The sequence below is a fragment of the Capricornis sumatraensis genome, chromosome 21 (assembly GCF_032405125.1).
Source record: "Capricornis sumatraensis isolate serow.1 chromosome 21, serow.2, whole genome shotgun sequence".
Taxonomy (NCBI): domain Eukaryota; kingdom Metazoa; phylum Chordata; class Mammalia; order Artiodactyla; family Bovidae; genus Capricornis; species Capricornis sumatraensis.
In genome coordinates, this window is record NC_091089.1 from 45,963,627 (window position 1) to 45,977,820 (window position 14,194).

Below are 14,194 nucleotides of genomic sequence, written 5' to 3' on the forward strand. Positions count from 1 at the left end.
TAAAATTAATGTCTTCTTTTGTAACATTCATACTGAAGATTTTTTTTTTAACATTTTAAGTTAAACAGATTCTGTTTCTTTTTTCAAGTTTCTATACTTGCTTAAGCAAGCCTAATTTGAGTAAGGGTCTTGATTTTGCTGTTATGTTCTGTTAGTTTTGGCATGAATATACTAAAGCTTTTTTTTCTAGCATGTGTTTTCCCCTCTTTGGTTCTCTTTGTATTTACTACTTTTCTCTTTTTCTTCTGTTTTTTTTTTTCTCTGTTGTTTTTGTTTTGTTTTGGTGTTTTGTTCCTGTCTTCATTGTTTCAGGTATTTCTTTCCCCCTCTGGATTCCCCACGGGCTGGATCGAGATGGTCCAGTTATGCCCAGCTCCTTCCTCCTCCTCCTCCTCCTCTGGTAGAGCACTCTTGCGATGCTGACACTGCCAGTCTCCAGTATCCTCACCCTCGCAGACGATCTCTCTCTCGGCCTCTTAATCCCTTACCTGAGAATGAAGGGGTTTAAAAAACACTGATTTAACACTTAAAGGCCTTATTCAAGTGCTTGTAAATGCTTTGATTTCTGGCTTTTTGTTTTTCTTTCAGAAGATTTTTCTAATTCAGGGTGTGTCTTGCATGTATTACAACCAGAACATGGTGTTTGGAACCTAAATGTGTTTGTGCTGTTGCATCAAAGGAATATTTGTTTCATTGGTTGATAACCTTTGATGAAATGATGAGACGTGTACACACAACATTAACTGTGAGTTACACACAAATGGTTGACTTCAAAGTGCCTGTTCTGTACATTTTATTTTGAACCGTTATGGTGTTAAGTTTCTTATGGTTTGTCATACTGGTTAATGTGAAAGCATATCATAAAGTTCACCTTGCCTTTGAGACATACTGAGAACTGTTTTTGATTTTTCAGGCTAATGTTGCAACTGACTAGTTTGTAAAATAAAATCATTCCTGTGTATAAAGCAGCAAAACATAATAAAGACTGTTTGGTCTTTTTTTTTCTTATAAAGAAAACTGCCTTTCACTACTTGGAATTACTGTTTAAAGCTTTTGTAATAATTCTCCAAGTAGATTATTTAATAAAATATATTTTAAAATATATGAACCTGTTGCCTTATAAAAATAGAATGGATTCTATTTGATGGTTTGTAAAGCTTATATCTCCTAAAATATCACATTGCTAAAAAAAATCCGAACAATCAGAAACTGAGGGATGATCATGGCATTAAGAAGTTAGAAAGTTAGTATGTAGACTAACATCTAGATCCAACAGATGTCTACTTAGACTATTTGAACAGCATTTCATGTGCCTGTCAGCTAATCACACATTGATGGTAGAGCTGTTATAAATGTATAACTTAAAATCTAATTTTCTAAAAAAAATAATAATAATAATTTTCTAAGACATTTTCCTATCAATAGACACTCTCCTCTTAAACCCTAAGAGCTTTTTCACATGCAAGGATAAATAAGGTCCATTATGCTTTAAGGTGAGGTCTTCCTTCTGTTAAAAGGACTTATTTTAGACTAATCAACTTACTTAGTTTCAAAGCAAGAGGTCTCACTTTCAGTCTGGATCGAACTCAGAATTAAGAATTCAAGTTAGATTTCAATCATTATAGAGGTACCTGGGGTGAAAAGTTAAAGTGTTAGTTGCTCAGTCATGTCCAACTCTTTGCGACCCATGGACTGGGCCTCCCAGGCTCCTCTATCCAAGTGATTCTCCAGGCATGAATGCTGGAGTGGGTTGCCTTTCCCTTCTCCAGGGGATCTTTCTGACCCTGGGACTGAACCCAGGTTTCCTGCATTGAAGGTAGATTCTTTATCATCTGAGCCACCAGGGACGCAGTCTGGGGTAATATAGTGAATATTGGGCATCTTCTGTATGCAAGACACTGTGCCAACACTTTGGGATATGTAAAAAAAAGAGGTAGTCTGTACACATTCATTCTAGTGGGAGAAGGTATTTACAGAATTTACAAATAGTAATAAAGATTAGCTTCACAGTAAAGGTTGAATGGTACAGTAGGCATTAAAGAAAGGGATTTTTATGAGTCAGCAGGATTTGGCATGGATGTAGAATTTTGACAGGTTGGAATACTTAAAGTGGAGGAGGGCGGAGTCCAGGGTGATGGCCCAGATAGAAGAGGCAAGAGGATTAAGTGTTAATCCACTGAAAGAATAAGGTCCGTTTGGGGAGCTAGTGGGAGATGAATCTGCACACATACCTTGTGTTCACACTGTAGAAGGTGCTGGATCTTGATGTTGAGGTGTTAGCACTCAGAGCAATCGGTAAAGGGTGTGTGAGACATCCACCTTTCCTAGCTGAATCCCTGCCGTGGGGCTGCTTCAAGCTCTACCTGGAATTACAGCTTTGAAATTCACTGGGGGGGTCTACTCTTCCCTTTCAGCTGGTCAGATAACAGCTCATGTTGCCTGAGTGCTTTCTACCTGCCAGTGCTCTTCTGGATGCAAGTTCAGTGACTTGATCCTCACAGCAGTCCTCTGAGGCAAGAGTGCCCTGATGATCCCCATTTTACAGATGAGGCCACCTGCAGGCTGCACAGCTAGTAAGTGAGAGCATTGAGATTTAGGCAGTTTGGCATCAGTCTAGGCTCTTTTCCTGTACATAGTTCTTTGTTATGGTCAGGTTGCTCGGTGGCATGGGAGAGAGCTCTGGTCACTTGATCTTTATGATGGAAGGACAGTGAGTTGGGTCTGAGGGATTCAGGGTGGGGAACAGTCTGTCACATGGACACAGTCCAGCAGTTCACTGCTAGTGTGTGGTGTAGACAAAGGGTTGCTTTTTACTCTCAGGTAGCATCTTTTCAGCTCTTAGAACTAAGTCTTTGGTTTATTTTTCCAAGATTGAGAAACTCTTGAGATTTTTCTCCATTTAAACTTTGTTCATTGTGGACACAGGTAGAATTAGGGGTAGTTGAATGCCAAGGATAGAAGGTTTCAAGGAGAGATGGCAAGAGAACTGTGGAGACATCACTGAATTTGACAGGCCAGTCCTGATTAAAGTGTGCAAGTAGTGTTCAGGGCCAAGCCAGAAAACATGGGATGAGTGACAAGGTGTGCAAAGAGGCAGTTAAGTGTAGGAAAGACAGTGGTCTTTGTGTGATAAACAGAATCAAGGAAGGGTGGGTGTTTTATTCTCTGCACACAGAGAGAGCGTTTCCAAAGGTAGAGACATAAAAGTGAAAAGGGCATCCATAGAGGATCACTGAGCAGTATTTTAGAGGAGGTAGAAGGTCAAGTTGTAAGCAGATGTCTTTTTCCCACCAGGCTAAAATTAGTAGAGCCTGTTAAAGTCCCAAGTATGCCGTGCCTGTCAGCATTCAACAACCGTTGAATGGATGAAGTTAAGGAGTTAAATTTGTTAGAGGAACTGTAAGCAATAAATTCTGGGATAAAGGAAAGTGAAAGGAGTGGTTTCTGTAAAATAGTAGGGCCTTATGCTGAGCAGGCTTTGGTGATGGGATTCGTGACCTAAGGAGAACGGAGACGGAGGAAAGTAATTAGGGACCGACCGTCTCATCTTGTCCCTCTCCACCCGGGACCAACCTTACTGCCCCACACGGGCGACTCAGTGTAGCGCGCGCCCACGATGACTTCTAACAGGAGCGCTCTAGGTGTAAACGTGCGGCAGGTGACCACACACGTCAGTGTCTGCCCCCGTAGGGGCAGTGCCAACACTTCCGACCCGAACTCGGGGTGTGTTAGTTGTCCTATCCACCCGAAGTAGGTCTCTGGGCACAGTGCCGGTGCTCTGGCTACAGGTAAGGCAGGCGCCGCGCCCCTGGGCCGGGCGCGGCTTCCCGCTTCAAATCCGGACGCTCGCCCTCGCCGAATCAGCGGGCTCGCCCCTTCGCGCCACCCAATCCAAAGCCGGCTCGGAGTCCCCGCCCCTCGGCCCGTGCCGCGAACCGACGTAAATCGGAGGGGCGCGCGGTACGGCCGGCAACCGTGAGGGGACGCGCGCACGCGCGCTGTCGGACCCACCCGCCACCCCACCACGGACTCCTGACCGCTTCCTCAGCGGACCTTCAGCCGGCTGGGCTGCAGCGGCTGGCGTCGCGCGCTCGGTGAGGGGTAGTTGGGTCGGGGAGGGCGATTCGGGCTGCCGTAGAGCGGGGCCTCCGGGACGAGGTTATCTTGTTCCGGGCTTGGTCCCGCCCCCCTTTCCCCACACGACGGCCCCGTTCATCGGCCGGGCCAGGCGCGGGTGACGTGCTGCTGTTCCGTGGGTGCGGCGTGTCCCAGTGGCTCTTGGTTTCACGGAAAAACGGGAAAGAAGACAGTGTTTGAGGTATCTCTACTTTTGTTTTCTCCCGACGGCAGACTTTGTTCCCTGAAGCATGAGGTCCCTTTCGAGGCAGTCGCCTGGAGGACAGCTGTTTTCATGACTGTGTTTTCACTCGCTGTTACCATTCTGAGGTCACTCGACTGGAGCTTTTCCTGCTCCAAGATCAACTTTTTCTCCGGACTTCAGTTTTTAGGGCAAACTTTACGGTAAGCTTTGAAAACTGCTATGCTAAAGTGCCTACCTAATGATAGTATCTTAGAACTTTGGGGAAGTTTGACTTTGCTTTTTTCCCCCACAGGTGATATTTTTTCTCGTATATTTCTGCTCCACATCTGCAGCCCATGATATTTTATGTATCTAGGCTTGAAAGCAATTAAGTATTAGTAAACTTGAGCAAGAAGTTTTGAAGTTATTTCCTTAGGGAAATATCCAGAGAAATCTCAAAGGTGGCTGGTTAGTTCAAATGTAGTGAAAGGAAAGACAACATCCTACTGATTTGGTTTAAGGTGAGGCAGGGGGCTTGGTAATGCAGTACAGATGGAAATTAGGAGATCTTCTCTTCTAGGAAAGCTTTAGGATGGCTTAGAATAAGTGTAATCCTGTTCTGGAAAAGAGACTGGGCATTAGATTACATCTGGAGGAATCTTTCCCTGGATGGTGTTACTCTTGGACCCGTAGCAAAGCTCTTCTACACTTAACACTGTATCATGTTGGAGTGGATTGTCAGCTTCCTGAGGACAACCACCTTATTTACTGTTGCTTTGCTTCATGCAACCAAACAAAGTTGTCTTTCACGGTTTCTGTTTGATAGTGATTGTTGCCTGAATGATCTTTGCTTAATATCTTAATTTTCTTGGATTTGTTTCCTTCTAAGCTGAGATCACTCTTAAAAGAGTTAATGTATATTTTGATGTGTTAAATATGTTTGTAAATGTGTAACTTAGCTACAAGACTAGATTTGAGGAGCCTACCTGGATGACTTGGTCAGGATTTTAAAGCGTGATGGATGGATAGGCAAGTCTTCTGCTTTTAGGAGAAATCTTTTCAGCATAAGAAGACAGACAAATACAAAAAAGGCAGTCATCAGTCTAGCAGAAAGTAAAATGACTGTGACGGACTATGGGGCTAGGTTTCACTTAATGATAAGGGATCGCCTCTTTTAGAAAGTGACATTTGAATTGAGGTGAATGTTGGGAAGGAGCTAGCTGTGCAGACATCTCGAGGAATATTCTAAGCCCCAGGGTGGGGATGTGCTTGGGTGTTACAGGAACAGGTGCAGGAGACTGGGACGTGGAAGATGAGGTGGCTCATTGAAGTTTTCAGAAAGGGTGTGGTACCTGGCTTATGTTTGATGGTCCCTTTGACTGCCATGCAGAGGATTAATTGTAGGGTGTTGAGACTGGTCAGGAGGCCTTTCTGTTGGGTAGAGAGGTCGTAGCAGAGTCAGAAAGATGGAGAGTGATTCTGGATTTGTTTTAGACAAGCCCTGTGTTTTCCTCAAAAATAAGGTTCACAAGTGTGTTTTGATTGGCTGTGGTGTTTTCACTGCATTTAAATTGGTTCAAGTGGAGTCTAGTTTCTAGTTGATCTCAGTTCTTAGAGGCCTCTTGTCTGACAGTGTGTGTTGTTGAAGGCATTTGAGTTTGAGATTCGTCTGTATAACATGTGCACTGCGTTGTGTAACTGAGGTCAGGGTCTTGGGTGTTCCTAACACGGAAGGGGAAGCTGTCAGATGAGATGGTTGGCTGTGGCGTGGGGGAGGGGGTAGGTAAAGTGCAGAGGAAGGATGGGACAGGTTTTCCACTTCCTGCATCCTAATGTGGGAGAGTTTGAATGTCTTTATAGGAATCAAGAAGAGGAATTAGACCTGTCAAAGAGAGAAAAACACTGGGGCGTGATCTGAGATGTGGTGGGTGCTTATGAGATAGGTGGTGATGAATTTGCTTGTATTAACTCAGTTTGAAAACCTTCCTTTCTTCAGCAGATTTATTGAGGGTCTATTTTGTAGGGCACTGCTTTAGATAGGAATTCACTGTGACACAGGCCCAGTCTCTGCCCTCATGGTGCTCACATTCTGGTGTGGGGGAGAGGGTAGTTAAGCGGGTGAACTATAAAGAGAAGAGTAAGCAGTGCCAGGAAACAGGCCCGCCGTGCCTGACTGTACTGGCTGGTGGGGACATGGGCCCTGAATTTGGTCTGAGCAATGGGAGAACGGAGTTGTCGTTTTCTCTGTGGGGAAGATTGAAGAGTGGTTTTTCTTGAGGGGGTTGCCATGAAGTGGAGTCAAGGTTGAGGTGTTAGGTGCCTGTTGGATATCCATGTAAAAATGTCAGGTAGGTAGTTGAATATCTGAGGCTTGGGGGAGGGGCCCAGGCTGGGATATAAAACTTCCAAAGTGAGGGCAGTCATGTAGTGAGGCTGGATAGATGGGGGAACCTTGAGCCAGCCCTGGAGCCTTGCTGTGTGTAGGTCCAGGAGAGGAGGAGGGCCCCGGCAAGGAGGAGAAGCAGCCCCTGGTGAATGTGGGGGTCAGACAGAGGTGCTTTGGAAGCCAGGAAAGTATTTCTGTGAGGAAGGAGCATGAATTTCATTCTGTCAGGTCCAAGACGAGGACTGAAACTTGACCGTGGGATTATGGGGTAGGCGACAGAGAGGTCAGTGGTGATGCTGACAAGTGTTTGGTGAGGCCCTGGGATGAAAGCCAACTGGGAGTGGGCTCCAGTGAGGACTGGAGCCGGGTGGACAATAGTGACTCCCACTAGAGGTCTGAGAGGCAGAAGGAGCATGGGACAGAGGTGGTGATGGCTCCAGGGGATAGCTGGGCTGAAATTGAGGAAGGCTGCTTTGGGTGGGGCCACTGCACCAAGAGATGGGACAGTGTTGAGGAGGAGGGACTGGTGTTGGAGTGGGAAGGGTGGGCTTCTGCCAGGAGTGTGGATAAAATCATCTATGCTCAGGTAAGTTTAGTAGGTTTCTACTGATCTTAAGACTTTTCCTACTTTGTTGAGTAATTGGATTAGTCTGTAATACCTAAACTCACAGATGAGTGATTTGTCACTGAACCTAGCACAGTCCTGCATTGTTGTCCATCTTACCAGTAGTGGCAGTGCTTAGAACATCCTTCCAGGCTCTAAGCCCTCTTTCTTCCTCTCCTTTCAGCTGATGGGATTAGGCCAGACTTCCTAATACACCATTTAAGTCTTATGGGACCTGCTCCATGGTTTTGCTTACCTGTTGCCTGAATACAGTGGAGCATCTCCTATGGTCACCATACACTTAGTGTTTAAAACAGTTTGGAATTAGCCCTGGGCATGAATCTTACTAATTGCACAACCTTGGATAAATTTAGCTAGTTTAGTCTCTGATTTTGTTTTTTTAGTAAATTGAGGATAAGTGAGTTAAGGTAGTGGGTATACAATAAATCTTAAATCTCTCCCACCACTGCTTATGTTTGTCTTCTTTAAAAGCTCCCTAATTTCATACTTTGCCTATGAAAGTCCTTCACATTCCTCAAAGTATAAGGCCAGTATCCTCTCATTTTGTTTTTTTCTGATTTAATTATTTTCTTCACTGAATTCCACACAACCCTTACATGACAAGCACTCTGAAATATTTTTTAAATTAAGTGACATCTCCTGAGTACTGAGCTCGAGATCCATGGAGCCTGTGGTCAGAGTGCAGTGGAGGTTCTACATCAGTACAGAGTGTGCCAGGGTTCCCCAGACCTAACCTGTGTGTGCCACTTTTACCATTTCTGTCTTGTCCATGTGCCAGATATACTTTATAAACTTGAATATTTTTCTTTGGATAAACTCACTTTTTAAACCGTTTACTCATCCTTAATCTCTGAAATCAGGGACTAGATTTTGCTGGTTCTATTTTTTCTATTCCGTGTTAGGATGTTTATTCAACTGGTATACTTTTAAGTAATGTCCTGAAATCATCTGTATGTGCCATTGATGTCATTTTCTTCTTTGATTCTTTATTAGTAAATTCAAAATTCAAGCATAATTAAGCTGTTGTATCTCATTGTTTTGTTAATTGTAAGAAGATAGTTTGAGGTTTATATTCTCAGCTATAGTATCCCCTTAGTGCTGTTCCAAAAAAAGAATTTTATCAGTTTTCTAAGATTTATTAGACTTCTGTTCTTAATGATTTAAAAAATTTTTGTAGTAATATTTGATATATAAGAATACTTTTATTGTTGCAGTGAGATGGAAGATTTTCGAGGTATAGCCGAGGAGTCATTTCCAAGCTTTTTAACCAATTCATTGCTTGGTAATAGTGGGATTTTGGAAAATGTCACTCTTTCTTCAAATCTTGGCCTGCCTGTTGCTGTTTCCACACTTGCTAGAAATAGATCCAACTCTGAAAACAGGTACGAATTGTTTTAACAGATGATTTTTTTTTTACAGGTCCTTAAAGCCTGTGATATATTGATACTTCTGTGAAATTTCTCAGCCGAGCTTGAGCTTTTGCTTTATCTGAGGGAGATGACCATTTATGTAAAGTCAACATAGAAGATAAAACCTTCTCCTATTCCTTCACTGTATCAGTGGTGGGTGGGTACGTTTGGGGTTGAGCACTGGTGACCGGTGACCGTTTGACCTACCAGTGGTTTTTCTGTTCATGGTGTTTTGGCTTTGTATTAGTTCAGCCCCCTGGCAGCTGGTGATTTGAGCTGCATCCCCAAATGTGATGTGTATAGTTCACCCATTTTGTGTAATGTGTGACGTTTGCCTGTGCTTAAAAATCTAACTTCTGGGTTTTCCTGGTGGCTCAGTGATAAAGAATCTGCCTGCCAGTGCAGGAGACACAGGTTCAATCCCTGATCTAGGAAGATCTGACATGCCACGGAGCAGGTAAGCCCGTGTATCACAACTATCAAGCCTGTGCTCTAGAGCCTGAGAGCTGCAACTACTGAGCCCACACACTGCAGCTGCTGAAGCCTGCACGCCCTAGAGCCTGTGCTCCACAAGAGAAGCCACCTCAGTGAGAAGCCGGTGCACCACAACTAGAGAGTAGCTCCTGCTCGCTGCAACTAGAGAAAAGCCCCTGTAGCTGCAAAGACCCAGTACAACTAAATTACATACATTTTTTTTTAAGGCTTTTGCATGCTACAGAGAAATCTTTAATTAAAAAAAGGAACTCTAACCTCTTTCCCATCCTCTTCCCAACCTAAACATTTTGTATGGAGCATCATCTTTACCTTTGGAATGGAGAGGTTGGATTAACTCTAAAAACTTGTAACTTTACGATTTCCACGAGTTTCTTGTTGAAAATATATGTTCTGCTATTACACAGGTTTTCAGTGATTTACAGGTACGGTGATGGTTTTCAACACTGTAGGCCCTATCTATTTTTACCCCCGGCGATTGATTTTATAGTCACACAGTCCTATGTCATGTGAATTTTAAATATGTATAGTTTAATTATTAACAATTACAACAAAATTTTTGTGTGTAGGCATTCTGATGTTCAGACGTCTTACTTAGTGGAAGGGAAGTTTTCAGTTCCATCGGAGACATCGCCCAGTAGCCAGAGTGAAGATGAGCCGAGAGAGAGGTTACGGCTTGTCTTCTCGGATGATGAGTGAGTTCTTACTTCATCTTGCTTTCACTGTGTTAAGAGCGAGTCTCACTCAGTCTGATGGAAGATGAACATTGATTGTGTCTCTAATCAATTCTAAGAATCTTTAGCCGTTTTCTTTATATGATATTAATAACATTTTTAGTCTTTCAAAATTTTTTTCTAAGAGTAATACATGCTCATTGGGAAAAAATCATAAAATACAGGCAGTTGTAAGGAAGACAGCAAAGACCTGTCAACCTGCTAATTAAAAAATAGATGTTGATTATCTTTTTATTTCGGAGAAGGCAATGGCACCCCACTCCAGTACTCTTGCCTGGAAAATCCCATGGATGGAGGAGCCTGGTGGGCTGCAGTCCATGGGGTCGCTGAGGGTCGGACACGACTGAGCGACTTCACTTTCACTTTTCACTTCCATGCATTGGAGAAGGAAATGGCAACCCACTCCACTGTTCTTGCCTGGAGAATCCCGGAGACGGGGGAGCCTGGTGGGCTGCCATCTGTGAGGTCGCACAGAGTCGGACACGACTAAAGTGACTTAGCAGCTTAGCATCTTTTTATTTAATCTGGACGATTTTCTATGCACATATACATGTACATGGGGCTTTCCTGGTGGCTCAGTGGCAAAGAATCCACCTGCAGTGCAGGAGCTGCAGGAGGCATGGGTTCGATACCTGGGTTGGGAAGATCCCTTGGAGGAGGGCGTGGCAGCCCACTCCAGTATTCTTGCCTGGAGAATCCGCATGGACAGAGGAAGGAGCCTGGTGGGTTATAGTCCATAGGGTCGCAGAGAGTTTGGCACGACTGAAATGACTTAGCACACATGCATAAATACTTTATAAAAATTGTTAACTCTGTATATTCATTCTAGATTTGCTTTGAATCAAAAGATTTCATTTTTATGGCCGAGTACTATACACAACTACATTTTCTTTGTCCATTTATCTGTCGATGGGCACTTAGGTTGCTTCCATATCTTGGCTATTGTAAATAGTGCTGTAGTGAACATAGGGGTGCGTGTATCTTTTCCAGCTAGTGTTTTTATTTTCTTTGCATAAATACCCAAGAGTGGAATTTCTGGATCATATAGTAATTCTGTTTTCAATTTTTTTAAATTGATTAATTTAAATTGAAGGATAATTACTTTACAATATCATGATGGTTTCTGCCATACATCAACATGAATCAGCCACAGGTATACCTGTGATCCCCACCCATCCTAAACACCCTCCCACCTACCTCCCCTCCCTGGGTTGTCCAGGAGCACTGGCTTCGGGTGCCCGGCTTCACGCATCGAACTTGGACTGGTCATCTCTTCGTGCTATTCTCTACAGTGGCTGTACCAGTTTACAGTCTCACAGCAGTGTAGGAGGGTTCCCTTTTCTCCACATTCTCTTCACTTGCTGTTTGTTGTCTTTTTTGAGGCTAGCCATTCTGACAGGTGTAAGGGCCATACCACTTTGTGGTTTTGAGTTGCATTTCCCTGGTGATGATCAGTGTTGAGCATCTTTCATGTACCTGTTGGCCATCTGTATGTCTTTGGGAAAATGTCTGTTAAGGTCTTCTGCCCGTTTTTTAATCAGGTTGTTTGTTTTTTGATTCAGCTGTCTACTGCAGCTGTAATAAAAAGGTGGAGAAACTAGGACAGAGAGTTAGAACTTGGAATTGATGAAAAAACTATTTTATTTTCTTTCATCATGGCCTGATATAAGCCTGACCCTGGGTATCCATTTGTCACATGATGAATTTGTTACAGTAGCAACTTTTTCCTGAAGTTCCATTCCTCCCCCTCCTTTTGCTGGTGAAATGGCTGTGGGGATCGGTGAGAGAACCAGGAACTTTTGTAGTAGTTTGGGTGAAAAATTGCCTTTAAGGAAGAAGCTTTTCATCTGTATATGAAACATCAGAGGCAGAAGGAAGACAGGGATAAGAACAGTGGCAGGGACAGAAGTATGACTTAAAAGCATTTGTAATTCACAGAAGTAGCTATTTGGCAAATATCCTTTAAGTCTGTCTTGTTTTTTAAAAAGCTGAGCGTTCCTCTAGATGTGATAGATTCACAGATCTGGGAAAGAAGGGAAAAAAAAGCACCTCACTCTATCACTTGAGAGGCAGAGTAACAGTGTATTTGGTTTTGGTAGATGTACATTGCTGGCCTAAAATGATGGTGGTAGTCCCTCGGATGTGGCTGGGTCCAGAAATGTTTTTTTTCCACTGTGTCTACTTTTTGCGAAATAACTAATGGGTATTTTATAGATATACACAAGGTAACTAATATTTCATTATTATTCTGTTCCCTAATTTAAAAGTTCTGTTGCTAAGAAAAAGAACCAGACAGAAAGTCAATGTTTGTCAGATGCTGTCCTCAGAGAGTCTGCTTTTCCCAGTGATGGAGCAGGAGCAGAAGGGGAGCAGGTCAGAGCTGCAGAGCCCTTCCTGAGCCAGAGTCCTTCTGACAGAGCCTCCCCTCTGGGGCAAGAGCAAGGTATGCCACTGGGAGAAATTATTTCTTAATGTGTGTGTTTTAATTTCCTTTTTAAAAATATCTTTTTAAATTGAAATGTAGTTGATGTACAGTTATATAAGTTACAAGTGTACAATATAGTGATCCATGATTTTTAAAGCTTAAACTTCATTTATAATTATTATAAAATTTTGGCTATATTCCCCATGTTGTACAGTATGTTTTTGTAGCTTATTTTAGACCTACTAATTTGTTCCTCTTAATCCCCTGCTCTTATAATGCCCCTCCCCCTTCTCTCTCCTTACTGGTAGCCACTAGTTTATTCTCTATTTCTATGAATCTGCTTCTTTTTTGTTATATTCACTGGTTTGTTGTATTTTTTTTTGATTCCACATATAAGTGATATCACACAGTTTTAATTTCCTTTCTTGTTTCCCTGGCTTTGGACCAGTATTTATCTTAAACTATGATACTATAAAAATGCTTTGATTTGGCATTTACTTATTAATGTTGTAATACTTTTGTAAGAGAAGATCTCTTAATCAGTCTCTTCATTGTCCTTTTTGGTTAAGCTGAAGTCTCCTTTCTTGTGGAAACCACATTGCTTATTAGGAAGTAAAGTGGTGTGGCTGTGGAAGATAGTTTGATGGTTCCTCAAAACGTGAAACGTAGCCTCACCACACAACCCAGCCAGTCTAGTCCTAGACATACACCCAAGAGAAGTGACAGTGTGTATCTACACAAAAACTCATATACCTGAGTGTCCATAACTTGACTAGTCACAGTAGCTAAAAAGTAGAGACAGTGTAAATAACGATCAGCTAATGTATGGATCAGCTAATGTATGGATAAATAAGATGTAGTGTGTCCGTTCAGAAAAGTATTATTCAGCCTTAAAACTGAGTGAAGTACTGGTATGTGCTATAATAGGAAGACCCTTGAAAGCATATGAGTCAAAGAGAACAGACTCAGAAGGCCATATGCTACAAGTCAATTTATCTGTTGGTACAGATAGGCAGATCCACTAGACAGAGAAGATTAGTGGTTGCCTGGGGGACAGGGAGAAGGAGGAGTGACTGTTAGTGGGCACAGCATTTCTTTCTGATGTGATGAAAACATTGTGCAGTTAGAGAGTGATAACGGTTATGCAACTTTGTAAATGTATTAAAAACCATTGAATTGTATATTTTAAAAGGGTTAAAGTTTTATATCAGTTTAAAAAAAAACCTCCCCATGTATCTCTCACAGTTTTTGATAGTATAAAGTTTTGTCACACTTGCTTCATCTTTTCTGTTTTTTATTACCTTTTCCTCTGATACTTAAGAAATCCAGACATCCTTTTATTCCTTTGTATACTAGTTTGCCTCTCTAAAAATATGAACATTTTCCTGGGTAACCACAGTGCTATTATTGATGCATATGGTACCCTGGTCCATATTTTACTGATTATCTTGGTTGACTTGCTTGAATTGGGGTCCGTGGAAGGGTCCGTTGTGTTTGCTTCATTTGCTGTGGTGTCTTTAGGCCTGTCCTCCTGGAGCTGTCCTACTGTTTGCTCATTCATGGTGTCATTCTCCTTGATTATGTCTTTCCCACATCCTCTGTAAAGCAGAAGTTAGTTTTAAAGACTTAATCAGATTCCTATTCAGGTGTTTTTGGTATGTGTATAATTTTTTAAGCTTTTCTACGATTTTTAATTTAACTTTTTTTAATTTAACTGCCAGTGATTGGCTTCTATACTTCATTTAAAAGTGCTCTATTCTATTTAAAGGGAAAAATAGTTTAGTTTGTTAATTTGCTATTAATATCTTTGAGAGTTGTTAGGT

At 42.3% G+C, this 14,194-nt stretch overlaps 1 protein-coding gene across 1 annotated transcript in view; it reads left to right on the forward strand.

Annotated features, from left to right (window-relative positions):
- CEP192 (centrosomal protein 192) overlaps positions 1 to 14,194 on the forward strand; it is a 96,428-nt gene that overhangs the window by 19,413 nt on the left and 62,821 nt on the right. Inside the window, exons 9-11 of the mRNA XM_068993662.1 lie at positions 3,798 to 4,094; positions 9,782 to 9,907; positions 12,214 to 12,319. Coding sequence (XP_068849763.1) covers positions 3,798 to 4,094; positions 9,782 to 9,907; positions 12,214 to 12,319 — 529 coding nt within the window. The remainder of the gene's footprint in view (positions 1 to 3,797; positions 4,095 to 9,781; positions 9,908 to 12,213; positions 12,320 to 14,194) is intronic.